This window comes from Typha angustifolia, chromosome 3 (genome assembly GCF_048772165.1).
Source record: "Typha angustifolia cultivar Huaian chromosome 3, ASM4877216v1, whole genome shotgun sequence".
NCBI classification, from domain to species: Eukaryota; Viridiplantae; Streptophyta; class Magnoliopsida; order Poales; family Typhaceae; genus Typha; species Typha angustifolia.
In genome coordinates, this window is record NC_133241.1 from 8,139,142 (window position 1) to 8,154,103 (window position 14,962).

Sequence of the window (14,962 nt, forward strand, 5' to 3'; positions counted from 1 at the left end):
ATGGATGTGCATATGTCACCACTTAAAAAAAACATATGGTATTGGCTCTATTATTAGAGACTGCCCAAGTCAGTTCCTTGTTAATAGGACTAACTTTCTCGCTTGTGGTGATTTCATAACTACTTGTGTTACTTTGCTCCAATAGAATCTTCGCTTAATAATAGATTTACAGATTACAACATTATTAATGCAGTAGACTCTTTCTCTCTCTCTCTTCGACAAAGAATCCTTAAGCTTGAGCGATATCCACAGTGACTTGCTCATGTCTTTGAAGACATAAAACAACTCACCGGCTTATTCCATTTTTTTTTACTATTTTTCATATTTATAAAGAATATAACCGACAAACGAATTTGCTCACTTCAACCGTCCGTTGGGGATATTTCTAGATGGGAATGATTTTTTTTGGCTTTATGCCATAAATTTATGTATCTTTATATTTTAAAAAAAAATCTGATATTTTAAAGAAGTGGCCATTATAATATTTCAAAAAATTAAGTGGCAGTTATGTAAAATCCGTTTTTTTTTTAAAAAAAAATATTCTGTAGAACAGGAAAGAACAGCGTCACATGTTATCCGTCACTCTACTCCTTTATCAGGTGAGTACTACATCTGGACATTGATTTGCTAAATAGAAACTTTCTTTTGATCTCCTCGAGTTATCGAGTACCCGATAAGCTACCCCGTAACGTGTGGGTTGCGCTCCCTCTTTCTTTTTTTTCTTTTACCCCTGACTGACGTGAAACGTGGGAGTCTAACGGGTACGATATACTTTAAAACGCCATGCTTCATCGCTTGCGGTAAACAGTAATCATATTAGTGGAAACCTCATGTTAGTTTACGATAATACCCTCGAACAGGAACACCTGGAAACTTCCAATCAGACGGTAAACATAGTTTCGTCAGGTGATGAGTTGAAATGAAGGGTCCCGATGAATAGTAATTTATATAATTTAACTAGACTTTAAGGGCAACTTTGAAAAAGTGCAACAAAAGCTTTCTCGTCGTATCTCAGATTTGGTAAATTTAAAGCGCTCCAGTCACCTCCTTTGGCTTCTCGGTTTCTTCCCATTTCTCCTCGCGCGTTCTTTCGAATGATCCTTCGAATTCTACCTATTTTAGGGTTTCAAACATCTCAATCCCATCTATAGTGTGATGAAATATACGGTTTGATCGATTCAAGGAGCAATCTCTCAATCTATCTCTCTCTCGCGGCGCTCTTTTAATCGAAACCCTAGGTTTTGATTCGCGAGAGTTCGGATTTGATTCAAGGGATTTGGATTTATTGCATCTTTAATGGCGGATCGAGAGGATGAGGATCTCGAGATGGCCTTGCGGATGAGCCTGCAAGGGTCGCCACCTGAGGCGAAGCGGAGCAAGCCGAGGGAGAGCGCGGATGAGTCAGTGGAAGCGAGGAACCGGAGGTTGCAGAGAGAGCTCATGGCGGCGGCGGCGGAGAAGAGGATTAGGGCCATGGTGGAGAGCAAGAGCGTTAGCCCTGCGCAGCCGGTGATCGCGAAGGAAGAAGTGGCGGGAAAGAGGAGCGAGGCGGTGACAGCGACTGAGGTGGTTGGATCCGTAGCGGACAGCTCGCGGCGGGAGAAGGTGGAGGAGAGAGAACGCAAGAGTCTGGATGTTGGAGTGGAGCTGTCTCCACCAGAAGCTAGTCAGTTGTTTCTGATGGTATTTGGCGATGCGGTGTCCAAGAACGTCCTGGCACAGTGGTGCAATCAGGGTATCAGGTGAGAATGTGGGATTACTCGTCACATCCAGTATCATTTTTTAGTTGCCTGTCATTTTCCCGTAACTTTTATCTTTTATTTCTACTTACTAATTTGTCTTTCTGGCGTATTCAAATAACGTCTTATGTGGTGACAAAGTTTCTGGTTTAGGCTCTTCAAATGACGTTTTATAATCTTACTTTCCTGGTCAATATATCTTCTTTCAAGAGATTTAAGAAAGCGGGATGGAACAAACACCTTCTCGGTTACCCTGGTTCATTAGATATGATTAATTTAGGAGGAAAAGATGGATTTTCTCTGGAACAGATATTCAGTGAAATGAAAAAACATAAAGGGTAGTTTGGTTTCATGTGTTTCAAGATGCAACGTCTATGTCTTCCCTATTTTCTTCCTATTAAAAGATGAAAAATGTGTTTTGAATTTAATTAAAATGGATGTCAAGATGCATCATATAAGCCAACTTAGCCCTTGTATATAATATCTCATGAGATCCATAGAATAAAATGTAGTTTTATACTGCACTTTATATGTGTAGATGCAGTTTTTTCAAATACATGAAGTCAAACAACCTTTAATTGTTCCAAGACATAATTAGACTAATAGCAACCTTTTGTCACCTGCGACTTCTCACCTTTAGTGAACCAGGTTGAAGTTGAAATTTTAATCCTTAAACTTAATCACTAATTCTCTGAAAGCATTGTTGCCTATTGATTCTGTTTTGTAGTTAGCAATAGATTAAAACAGCACTTCCAAATTATGATAAAATTTTCTTTTTTCAAGTCTTTAGGATGGACATATCAGAGTGGTTTTGCATTATCACCACACTTTGATTTTCACTCCTTCATAAAGCTAATTTTCATGTGAATTGATGCTTGTAGGTTTAGCTCTGATCCAGAGACATGCATGGGCCTAGTCCAACATGAAGGTGGTCCTTGTGGTGTCTTAGCGACCATTCAGGTACTACCTCTCTATTTTGCTCCTTTATCAGAACATAGATATATTGCAGATACTTTATCTGATTGTCGGGCATCTGTATCTCTAATGAGGGCAAGATTTAACTTGTCAAGCACTGTTTTCAGCATTGAGTTTTCTAAATGCAGTTTATGTCAGGAAATGGGAAGGAGAAACACTTTCATCCATACAAATCACTTAGACATTCTTTTATTTATTTGCTGTTTTCATTTTTTGACATTTTTAGAATACTTTTGTCTTGCTTAATTTCATGATAACGCATCATGGTAGAAGGTCTAATTTTTTCCTTCTACGTAAATCATCACATACTTTCTCCAACTAGTCATTAATAATAGTCTTCTCTGATTTTTTTTTTTCCTTGTAGCTTACCTTTACATTATTCCCTGTTCATGTTTTCCACCTGTCCAGCATTGTAATCCATAGTGCATGATTATTATCCTAATCCCAGTGAGCAAGTGAGAGAAGTTGCCACGAAAAAGCTGTTAATATTCTTGAACTTGTCTTGTTTCCATGTCTCTTATATACCTTCATATGCCAAAAGCGTAACTGTGGAATGCTCTTACGTAGTGTAGTAAGAAGGTTAAGCATTTAGTGATAAGAGATTGAAATCTGTTGCCTTTTTGGACTGAGTTTGTTCAAAACCTGATAAGTGTCTGGTAATTGATTGTAAAAATGTCATGTAATTATTCAAGGTTGGTCCAAATAGTGTATGAATTGATACAATGGATGAATTTAATACATGCTCAATTTCAATTACTGTGAAAGTTGTCATCTTGTATTGCTTGGCCTACTTGGCCTTCGAGCAGTATTAGTTATTGTTTAATGTTCTTATTGTTGGTCAATTATTTCTTATATTTAATTATTTGGTCATGCAGGCCTTTGTCCTCAAGTATCTTTTGTTTTTCCGGGACAATTTGGGTAAACATGGAGTTGGTAGCCCACTCTATACTTTAGGTCAAGGAGGATTTTATCAAAGTACTTATGTGGCAACTGCTGATATTGCCTCTCTAACTGAAGACAGAAAGGCAAGGTGATTTCTCTACCATATAAATGTCTGGCCAGAATGCATGTCTTTTGGCGTGTGAGAACTGAAATGTCATGTAGTTGGGTATCATCTTTATTTCTACTTTGGTTAACTATCACTTGATGCCTGTCACATTGTGTATGATTTTTTAAAGACCAATCTTTTTCAATTGCATATACCAAATAGTTTTTTTATTTGAGCTCTTCTTCCATATCCTTCATATCTACCTATCTTTTTAGGGTAAAGAGAGATCTAACAATTTGATATGCTTAAGGATATAATAGGAGCACTTGAAAATTTAAGTGCTAAAACCAGTTCAACATGTATTTATTTCTTAACATTAATTTCAGTTTAAGAAAATAATATTTTTTTGTATGTATATCCTTCTAAAAATATCTTGTTTGCATATATACCCTTTTAAAGTTAATATTTACACGTAGACCCTTCTAATAATCTCTTATTTGTGGATATATATATATCCTTCTAAATCCTAACTATTTAACAACTTTTGCATGTAGATCCTCCAAAAATTCTTCATTTACGTATATATATTTTTAAATTTTATATTTAAATGTTCATGTTATTTTTGACAATTATATTATCTTAATAATTTGTATATATATGATTAATTGAGAGTAATATGTATATCAAATTAAGGCTATTTATGGCTTTTTATAGCTAACTTGATGGAAATTTAACTAACTTATTTTTTAATTACTTACATATATCTCTTTAATTAAAAATTTGATTTTAACTAAAATTTGATAACATATAGAGATAGATAATTAAATTTAAATTGAACTTTATCTTTAACAGAGATAGATAATCAAATTTAATTGAACTCTCTCCTGTAGAGATAAGGAATCAAATTTAAATTAAACTCTATCTCCTAGTATTAAGAAAAGAATGTGTCACCTAAGAATTAGATGCACGTAATCCTTTTGAAAAACTAGTATGCTATTTTGTTATGTAATGTGAGGTTGGAATCCGTAATGGATATAAATCTCACTATTATAGCTATTACATTATGATTCTAAGATTTAGAGGGGTATTGAAGTATTTGCCTTTTTATTTTCAAATTAACATTGTCCCACAAGTTTTATATGCGAGTAATATCATCGCTGGTTTTAGTGGAAGATTTAATTGAGCGATTGTAATGAAACCTGAAACCTGTCATATTTACAAAGTTTTTCTTTCATTGCTTTATAGTTTTCTACTCTCGGGTACCTATATGGTATCAGTAACTCTTAACTATGGCCTTCCAACTTGAACTTTGTTTCACATTAAGTAAATATGAAGACACCAACATAAAAGGAAAGGAGCAAAGAAGAAGATGTTATGAGCTGGATTATCTAGCATCCGGTACATGCATAATAGCATATGGCTGTTAAAGCAATTACTGGAGCTTATCCTGGTTGTTGGCATGTATCTATGAAGCCTTTGTGCTCAGTTCTAGATTATGCCCGTGGCACTAATTGAACTCAATCACTCATTACACATGCATAGTGCATATGCCTAGGATTGTGGACGCAGAATGTAGTTCATCAGATAAGCCATTCGAGTTGTCATGTGAGTGAAAATGGAGGATGCTTGTGTTTCCTGCTCAACATCTCCTGGTCTATAAACATTGGGTTGCCCATTTTGGTTAGCTCGTGAAAAAGAAAGTAAAGCAAATAGAATGAGAATGTGAAAAAGAAATTCATTTGTAACATCACCTTCTAATGGAGCCATGGTTCAAAGTTTCAAATTTTGTTTCGGCATTGGCTCCATTAAAAGATGAAATATTTCGGTCAGATTTGGTCCGCTTCGCTTCGAGTTCCATTGTGTCAATTTTGGACCTTTTTTTTAATAAATAGTCATATTTATCTTATTTTTCAATGCATTACACAAAATGTAACAGCAGTTTAAGCAATGATGTTGATGTTAGGTTAGGTACAAGTTGGATTAAGTCAAATCTAGCTTGGAATCTAAAAGATACTTTAAAAAAATTATTAATAGGATTGTTCCAATTGGATACTACTCTTGGGGATAGTAGTTTCGGATCCGATAGAATCGAAAAGGAAATGCTTTGGTGAAATGTCTAGGTTTCGGACGACACTTCAAACCATGAATAGAGCATAATGCCAAACTTTAAAAGGAGTAAAAATGAATAATAGAAGATTCTACAGTCATTTTGAATCAGTTATGTAGTTACCTATATGTAACATTATATTTTTCTGCTCTTACCTAGTTATTGATAACGTTTCATTAGTATGCTAATTAGGATCCATGCGACCTTGCACCACATTAGCTTCATGTAAGCTTCTCAGTTAACAAAATATCTTAATCTCAGTTATCTTAGATCTTTACGTCATTGTTGTATGCATCTCTCCCCCTCTGCATTTTCTTTTCATACCTTTGTTGATATGGGTTTCCTTGTAACTAACTGTCTATATTTTTGTTCAACAGTGTAATTTGGCAAACAGTTCCTTGTCTATGACCAAATTTCTGTCATTTCATTTTAACTTTAAGGGTTTATCTCATATCTTTCCTGGTTGACCTAACATTCACATGCAGTCTCTGAATTCTTCATAAGCACTATTTATTTGCCTTATTTGTATTTCCTTATAAAGAGTCAACTATTTGTTACGTGCTTAGAAATCAACCATTGCTTGCATGCTAAAATTGTTATTTAATATCCTATCCCTTGGTTGTATAAATTTATCGTATCTTACCATTTAAGCATTATTAGATTTTTGAGAAACTATTTAATTCCTTTTGACCTTTACATATCTATGAGAACTTAAAGAACAATCTCGTGTTGTCTGAGACTAGTGGAAATAAGTCAATAACTTGATTCCCATGATCTTCTTTACCTTTATGCTGCATTATTCTCTCATTCTCGAGAGTGAACAATGCATGCCTTGCTGGTCTGAGCCTTTCTTGCTTTCTTATTCCTACCAATTCTTGTGACCAGTTTTGTCCTCATTATCTCTAATTACTTACTGAAATTCGCAGTGTATCTTTTCTACAGAACACTAAAGTTTTTAAGAGTGTAAAAACTTTCTCGCTGCACAGATGGTAGGAAAATGGATAGAGTGATCATGATATATATTAATTAAGTCATCCATTGCCACCTATCTATGTTGGCTTTAGTCACTAAACTACTGTTATGATTGTCTTTGAGATGAGGGACTGTTTGATATTGCTAGACAACACATCGGTTGGTCATTACCATTAGACCTGTGAAAATAATTAACTGACCAAAATTGGATGGATTCTAAGGGAGTCGATCTTTATATGGTAAGGCATTGAAAGAAGGAATATAAGAAAGTAGAGTTTGACTTGCTGATCCTTTATCCAATAAGCAACATCTTGAAGGAGCTCCTGAATAATTTTTAATTGTATATATTGACGTCAAGAAAATAAAGAAAGAATAATGACAGGAGCTGCTTGAGGCTAACCGTTGGAATGTAATTTCTGATTGTTTGGTTCGCTGGAAATCTGAACATTTTGCCTCTAGTGATAAAACAAAGAAAGTGAACTCTATACGGGTGATGATTGCCATGCTACATACTATATATTCTGTAGAGCTTTTGTAGCTGTTATGGTGGAGTTCACGATATAAATTTTTTCTTTGACTATCATGGGACTTGATTGTATTGCTGCCTGTAATATATGCAGCACCAGGGTTGTTCATGTATACATATTGGTTGCCTCTGGTTGCTTTTCCATTTCTGAATGCCAATAGCTGACTATTTGTTTTGTTTCCAGAGCATTGGTTCATGCGATGGTTGAAATACTTTTTCTATGTGGAACCGGTAAAAGGGCTGTTGTCGCATCACTAGGAGGTTTAAGCCATAACACCGAAGGTGGATGTGAAGATGATCACAAAGAGGTGATAATTGTCCAGAAATCCTTTCTTGTCCATGCTATCTGGCCTTATAGTTTACTACATCTTTAACTTATGCTGGTTAACAGGTTATTTCTAAAGTCTTGGAAGGCCTTTCAGTTGAGTCAGCGACAGATTTGCAGAAAGTCCTCAGAGTCAACACATATACTTCTCAGAGAACCGCTTTTGATCATCTTATGGCAGTCCTTCCTGTATTTCAAAGTCGCATGGGAGCATTGCTATTTCTTATTTCTGCTCTACTTTCACGAGGACTGGTATGGTGTACATAATCCTCACAATACCGATATATAAGTTCTTTCTTCTTTCTTTCACATCATAAGAAAAATACGATTCCAGAGTGCAGCTGAGTATTTGTGCAACACCAATTTCAAGCTATTCTGATGTTAACTAATGGCTATTTGCATAGTAGCTTGTTAAAATATCATGTCTCGAGCATGCCTATTGCTGAATCTCTTTCATACTTATGATGATGTAGGAGTCCATTCAAGCAGATAGGGACGATCCAAGTCTACCACTGGTCACAGCTCCATTTGGACATGCTTCACAGGTTTGGGACACCTCCCGAGCATCTATATCATGAACTGTTTCTGACACATATCAAAAGGTTTCTTCCTTTAGTATTTGTAGTTTGTTCCAAGTGATATAGAAAATGAATGTCTCCTCTCACTCGATACAATCTGTGAATTTCTATCATTCTACCAAATTTAGCTGATGAGCCAACAGAATGTTAAATACCTTTTCTACATAAACACCTTCCCCCAACCCACCCACTCCCACCCACCCCAACCACTCACCCACCCACACACAGAGGAGAGAGATAGAGAAAAAGAAAAGAGAGAGTGAGAAAAACCACCTGTTTAGATCCTGTTGATCAAGTGGTTAGACAAAGCTTCCTACTCAGAAGATTACCTTTTTCATGGCAGAATATCCTGTAGGCACGTGTCATCTAATCAGTCATTATTATAAATGCTCTTTATTATTAACATCTTAATTGTTTCTTTTTAGGAAATTGTGAATCTACTTCTTTGTGGCGAGGCTGTTCCAAATGTATTTGATGGTAGGATGGATCTTGGCGGTGGCATGTTTCTCAAAGGCATACCCACAGGTGTCGAGGTTGGGTTCCTGACCCTTTTGGAGGCCCTAAACTTATGCAAGGTTGGCCAGAACCTGAAATGCCCAAAGTGGCCTATATGGGTGGTTGGAAGTGAATCTCATTACACTGTTCTTTTTGCCCTCCATCCTAATGTCCAAGAGGAAAATGAGTTGGAAGAGCGGGAGTCAAGAATTAGGAGAGCATTTGATGCCCAGGACCAAAGTGGAGGAGGAGGATTCATAAGCGTGGAGGGATTTCATCAGGTTCTCCGGGAGACTAATATAAATTTTCCACCTGAAAAGCTTGATAACCTTTGCAGTGCAGGCTTTATAGTATGGAGTGAGTTCTGGCAGGCATTGCTAGAGCTGGACAAAAGCTTGGGAGGTATGAAAGATTCAAGTGGTTTAATGGGCAAGAAGCAGTTTGATATCTATCACTTCAATGGTATTGCTAAATCGGTCTTGAATGGGGGTATTACCACTGGAGGTGAAACTCCAGTGCAGAGGCCGCGGCTATGTAAATTGAATGTCGTGGTCCCTCCCAGGTGGACCCAGGAGGAATTTCTGGCTGATGTAGTCACTGCTGCTAGTGGTGAGTCAAGCGGAAAGGATGGAGTTGAGGTAAACCAGCCTCAATCACAGCATGCACCGCTAGTGGACTGCATTAGAACCCGGTGGCCACGTGCTATATGCAGCTGGGCTGGAGATGTACCCAGTATCGTCTGAAGAGTATTAATTATTTAGCTCCAGAACAGCATGATATTGATGATATTGGCTCAAGCACATGTTATCGACTGCTAAGTTAACATCCGTCTACAGAGTTGCTGCTGCTATAATCCAGCTTCTTTTTTCGTTTATTTCCCATTTGTATGTTCTTTTAATGTGTAATTTTCAATTGCAACCGGGTGTTATATTTTTCTTGTTGCCTGCCAATTTTGTACTCAATTTAAGGAATTGCTTCCTCCCTCGTCGAATCATAAGTTTGAATTCCGTATTCTGATTTAACATTACAGGTGGCGTTGTAATTATTTTCGTAGAAGAAAAGGTCTGCGGACTGAAAAAAACCTGTTGTCAGTTGTCTGATATGAGGCAAGTAGAAGCCTGATTAGTGCGAGACATTTCCCCACCACATATAATACGATAGAAGACACTGAAAATCTTAGCATCCATGGGCATTGCAGAAACAAATTATAGAACCAGCAAGAGCATAATCAAGCATGCTTGATACATACGGAGGTGGATGTTGGTGTACTGATCGTTGTACCAGTGTACTACATACAAAGAATTACAAAGTTATATGAGCTAAATTTATCAAAAAAAAATTCAATGAATAACATCAAGAACATAACCTTCATTTCGAAAGGAAATGAGCCATAGCATCAAATACTCAAAAATCTAAAAAACTTATGACCTTCAAGCAATAGCTGCAAAACATGTTTCTCTCGACAAGTTATCTTCACTCTTAGAGTATCGTGCAGCACTGGTTGGTTTTCTTAGCCTGCTTGTAGAACATCTGTCGAGAAAGAACAATAGAGCAGAAAATTTTCAAGAAAATTTTCTAACTAACACATCATTGAAAAAAAAACAAAATTTTCTAACTAAATACATCATTTTACAGGTGCAGTTTGTACTGCAGGAATCCACTCTGTTTTATCTGCAATAGAAGGTTGGTTTATTTACCCACTTATACCAAGGACATATCTGACTATGTGTAATTCCACTAGTAAGGCTGCATTGACAAGCATTAGCGCTACACTCTACTCTTCTATTTGGGATCAAAATGTACCTTCTAATTTATCCCTTACAGAAGAAGCTAAAGAAGTGCATTGTGCTATAAACAATCAGATGAAATTGGTCTAGACAAATACAACATAAAGTAAACCTTGCTTCTTTTTATGGAGCAACAATCTTGGAGGTGTGTCATCGAGGCAAAATCAAATAAGATCAAAGGGCATCCAATTGCAAGCAGCTCAAAATGGAAAAATTAAAAAAAAAAGATAAAAAGATAAATATACCTAAAAGTTAAAACACAGGAAAATTTATATATAACACTCTACTTTTTAAAAATTATGATTTACACATTATATTTTTATTATTTATAGATTGAACTCTATGATTTAGCGAATATATGCAAAAAAAACCGTGAGTTAAATTTTACTAACATCATGATAATATTTTATTAAGTAGAATTTTTTACTTCTAAAATGACTAAAACACTTTTAGTGTGCCTTGATTGAAAATATTTTCATAATTTTTTAATATAGTTGACTTAACCTAGAGATTTAGTTAAATTTAACTAACAGATCTTACAACAAAGAATTTTCTACACATATTTACTAAATTATAGGGATCATACAAATAATAAAAATATAAGATGTAAACCATAATTTCGTTAAAAGACAAAGTGTTATATACAAATTTTTCTAAAAAATAATTATTTAAGCTAGTGTCGTCATGCATTCTTACTTGGGAGGCAGCGCTTAGATCTGAACTTTTCTCCACGAGGCTATCCAACTTCTCCCCTCTTTCAAGTACACTATCAATGGTCTTATGCTGCACAAAGCCAAACTTCATGCATAAATACAACCAGATAAAGCAAAAGGTCAAAAAGTTTAAAAGCATAAATAAATCTGGGTGTGCAAGAGCACAACTAACAATTCAAGATGCTCCATTGAGAATTCATCTATTTTCCTAAAAAAACCAGTTGTCAACCTGATAACAGTCATGATACATCATTACATCTTAGATATGTAAACAAAAAGAAGAAAAGATACTCTAGATGCATAATATTTGTCTGGCTGACACGAAAGCATATTCTTTTACAGAGGAAATATTATAACATAACATTACAATTTCAAGAAGGATATAGGCAACAATTTTCATCATGCCTACTTACAAGAATAATCTTCGTTTCATCCAAGTCCCTCTGAATTTTCAGCAACTTGTCAGCCTCTGCCGGGTCCTAATAGAAAGATCAATGCACAAAGTAAAGACTTTGATCTATACAGATAATATTCAGGAAAAAAAAAAGATTGCTTATCCACTATGCATGTCTCAAAAGAAAATGACAAAAGAGAAATATATTACTATCCAATAGAAGTCGAATGTGTGATATCTTCTTTAAAAAAAGTTCACCATTTTCAAGGTGCAAAAAGGAAATAATCTTGAAGATAAAAAGAGGTCATATTTGATGAATTTCTTCTGAATCTGCTTCTTTTAACTATAATGTGAAGCTTATCAAAATAGCTTGAAGACGACAACTCAGTAAGCAAACATTGTCACCATATCCAAAACAAGTGAGTGAGGAATTATAATGGTACAGGTTCAAGTATAATATGGGAAAACAATGTTTTTCACTTTTTCTTTTTTCATGAGAAATACAAGAGGCCAAACTTTGGCTGTGATTGATAGTACTGATGTAATACTCCCAACTTTAAAAAAATTTAATGACAAAAAAAGTGGTAAAGTACTCTTCTATAGCAATATTTAGGCAGTCAGCTTCTTATTGCAAAAGTCATAAATCAGTACGTAAAAAATGATACAAACCTGAAATTTAGCTAAGGCATCATTTAAATATGGCCATGGTTGAGTGGCATCTGTTTGAGTTGCTCTCCATGACTCCCCAAAAACCTTTTGATATTCATCTAATACCTTCAAAAGTATTTCTCCATATAAGTTGTAAGTTTGAGTCATACAACAAAGAAATGAAACAACCAGTTCCTACAAGTATCTATCTGGTCTGCACTGACCATCTGTAACTAAGGACCTGAAAGCAGTAATCAGAGATTATCATGTGAGTGTATACCATCCAAGGAATTTATTCACCAACATTTAATATAATGCAGAGCAAGTAAAATGAATAGCTCATTACCAGCTACATTAACCATTTCTTTTTCTCCAGATGAAAACTGATGGTGATGTAAATGTGATAAAGGGTGTCCGATAAGATACATGATCACACCAAATTGAATATCCCAAGAGACACATAATACCTTGTTAAGGAGAGAAAATGCACTCCGCACAGGATAATGGTCATCCATAAATGCCACTGCACAGATGCCATTTTGGTTGTAAGAATGCACCTTATATTCTGCAAGACGGGTCAAGCAATACCATGTCAACAATTCATCTCTTTAATTTATCAAATTGAAGGACTTCGATGTTGAATTCTACATATGTTTATACCCATTTTTTTCTCAAGCATAACTAATTGCAAACCAGTGGAGCCATCAAAGGTTAATACTAAAAACCAGACATGGCATAATTATGTGATCCAACTGCTGGTACTTTTCTACGCCTGTTCTTAGAATGCAAGCATTCACCCGTCAAATGAGTTGGTGTCAAAGACATCTATCTCATAAGAGAGAACAGTCAGATGCTAGTCCCATAAACACTAAATCGAACTCATTTCCAAAAGAACCAATAACTCTCCTCGATCTCTCAAGATCTAAACTAACAAAACCCCCCAGAAATCCAGATCACAAGAATCGAAACCCTAGAGGGCGAAGGAACGGATTCGCTAGGGTCACCTTCGTGCTGCACGGACTGGCGTTGGCCCGGTGCCGTCCTCTTGGCGACGGTCCGGCCGACGAAGAGGATGAACTCCTTGGCGGCGTTCCTCTGGAAGTAGCCGAAGTGGCTCACGTCGGAGGCGTTGGCCAGAACTACCGGATCCGTCGATCCGCCGGAGGAGGAGGAGGAGTCCCCGGAGCTGGAGCATTTGAGGACCAGAAGGGCGGTAATCTTCATCGGATCCGAAGGGTGTCGGAGAGGAGACCCTTGTTAGAGATCACAGAGAGGAGAGGACTTCTTCTCTCCGATGGCTCGATTCCTTTTCGAACGAGCGAAGAGAGCCAGAGAGGTGTCTCTTGGTGCGAAAGCTATGTGAACGTCGGTGGGAGGGGCATTTTAGGTAAGCTGTACCATAAAGCAACAGATACTCTGCATTAGATAAAAAAAGGAAAAGAAAATGAAAAGGAGAAACTTTACAAATTCACCACAGAATTCAGAAAATATTAGTATCTTCGTCCTATGATTTGCAGTCCCACCCCCGCATTTTATTTAACTACCTAAAATTTATTCCAAAGGCACATTAATATGTCAAAGAATACGAAATTCCGCTTATTATTCTGATGCACATTAATTTTTATTTGAACATTTCCAAATTCCAAGTACCTATTTGCAAGAAACGGCGCAATAAATTTGACCTTTAAAATTGCAACGCAATAACCAAAATTTAACAGGAAAAGAGATTTAGTGGAACACTATGCTTATATAGCGTTTCTTTTACATCATTTTCTACAACCACATCGCAAAAGTAGTAGAAGAAACTCTAGTACACGTCTACTATGGAGACGAGAGGCCTCATCAAACCCGAACGCAAGCTCAAGCCCTCTCTCCACGGATCCTACGAGCGAGCTGAATGTCCTTGGGCATGATGGTAACCCTCTTCGCGTGAATCGCGCAGAGATTGGTGTCCTCGAATAGCCCTACAAGGTAGGCCTCCGCCGCCTCTTGGAGAGCAGCCACAGCGGAACTCTGGAATCGGAGATCCGTCTTGAAATCCTGGGCGATCTCGCGCACCAGCCTCTGGAACGGGAGCTTGCGAATGAGGAGCTCAGTGCTCTTCTGGTACTTGCGGATCTCTCGAAGAGCCACCGTGCCCGGACGGAATCTGTGGGGCTTCTTCACGCCGCCGGTCGCGGGGGCCGACTTCCTCGCCGCCTTCGTGGCAAGCTGCTTCCGAGGTGCCTTCCCGCCGGTAGATTTGCGTGCGGTCTGCTTCGTTCTCGCCATGGTGAGATTGGGGAAATAACGAGAAGGAAGTTGAGATTAGAGCTTAACCGGTTGAGGAATTGGGGATCTAGGCGATGGGAGTTCGCCGTAGAAGAGGAAGGGGAGTATTTGTAGAAGGGAAAGAGGCGGGTGATGAGACACATTTCGAAAAAGAGTTGGGGTTTGGAGCGGGAGCGAATTTGGAACGTCAGATGTTTCCAATAGGAACGGTCCAGATTTTATTTCAACAGAGCACACGGATTGCGATCCGCGGATATTTGTGTTGTTGTTGCCAATCAGTTACTTCCACGTCACCTAAATAGAATACCTCCGGGTTAGGCCTAAAGTCAAACTCACTCTGTTTTCCTGTGACGTAAACTAACCTGAAACTTAAACTGATAAGTATTAAAAATAAATATTAGACATCAAATTTTCACCATAAAAATTAAAACATCAAAATTATTC

The 14,962-nt window shown here is 37.1% G+C and overlaps 3 protein-coding genes across 4 annotated transcripts; 1 reads left to right on the forward strand and 2 right to left on the reverse strand.

Moving 5' to 3' along the window:
* Positions 1-1,037: 1,037 nt before the first annotated feature.
* Positions 1,038-9,732, forward strand: LOC140779768 (uncharacterized). The gene is made up of 7 exons (XM_073125026.1): positions 1,038-1,742; positions 2,621-2,699; positions 3,590-3,744; positions 7,492-7,615; positions 7,699-7,884; positions 8,106-8,177; positions 8,636-9,732. The coding sequence occupies exons 1-7, from the start codon at positions 1,297-1,299 to the stop codon at positions 9,446-9,448; spliced, it is 1,875 nt and encodes a 624-aa protein (XP_072981127.1). The 5' UTR covers positions 1,038-1,296; the 3' UTR covers positions 9,449-9,732.
* A 200-nt stretch (positions 9,733-9,932) lies between these two features.
* On the reverse strand, positions 9,933-13,618 carry LOC140779779 (VAMP-like protein YKT61). Of its 2 annotated transcripts, XR_012107398.1 has the most exons (7): positions 13,252-13,618; positions 12,715-12,812; positions 12,269-12,373; positions 11,619-11,684; positions 11,189-11,275; positions 10,134-10,235; positions 9,933-9,993 (listed from the first exon to the last, which is right to left on the reverse strand). XR_012107398.1 is itself a non-coding variant. In XM_073125037.1 (6 exons), exons 1-6 carry the CDS (start codon positions 13,469-13,471, stop codon positions 10,185-10,187), a joined length of 627 nt encoding a protein of 208 aa, XP_072981138.1. In that variant the 5' UTR covers positions 13,472-13,618; the 3' UTR covers positions 9,933-10,184. The 2 variants fall into 2 exon arrangements, 1 of the variants encoding a protein (XP_072981138.1); XM_073125037.1 differs by having other exon boundaries at positions 9,933-10,235.
* Positions 13,619-13,900: 282 nt separating this feature from the next.
* Positions 13,901-14,607, reverse strand: LOC140758186 (histone H3.2). The gene has a single exon (XM_073094273.1). It carries the CDS (start codon positions 14,516-14,518, stop codon positions 14,108-14,110), a length of 411 nt encoding a protein of 136 aa, XP_072950374.1. The 5' UTR covers positions 14,519-14,607; the 3' UTR covers positions 13,901-14,107.
* Between the last annotated feature and the right edge of the window lie 355 nt (positions 14,608-14,962).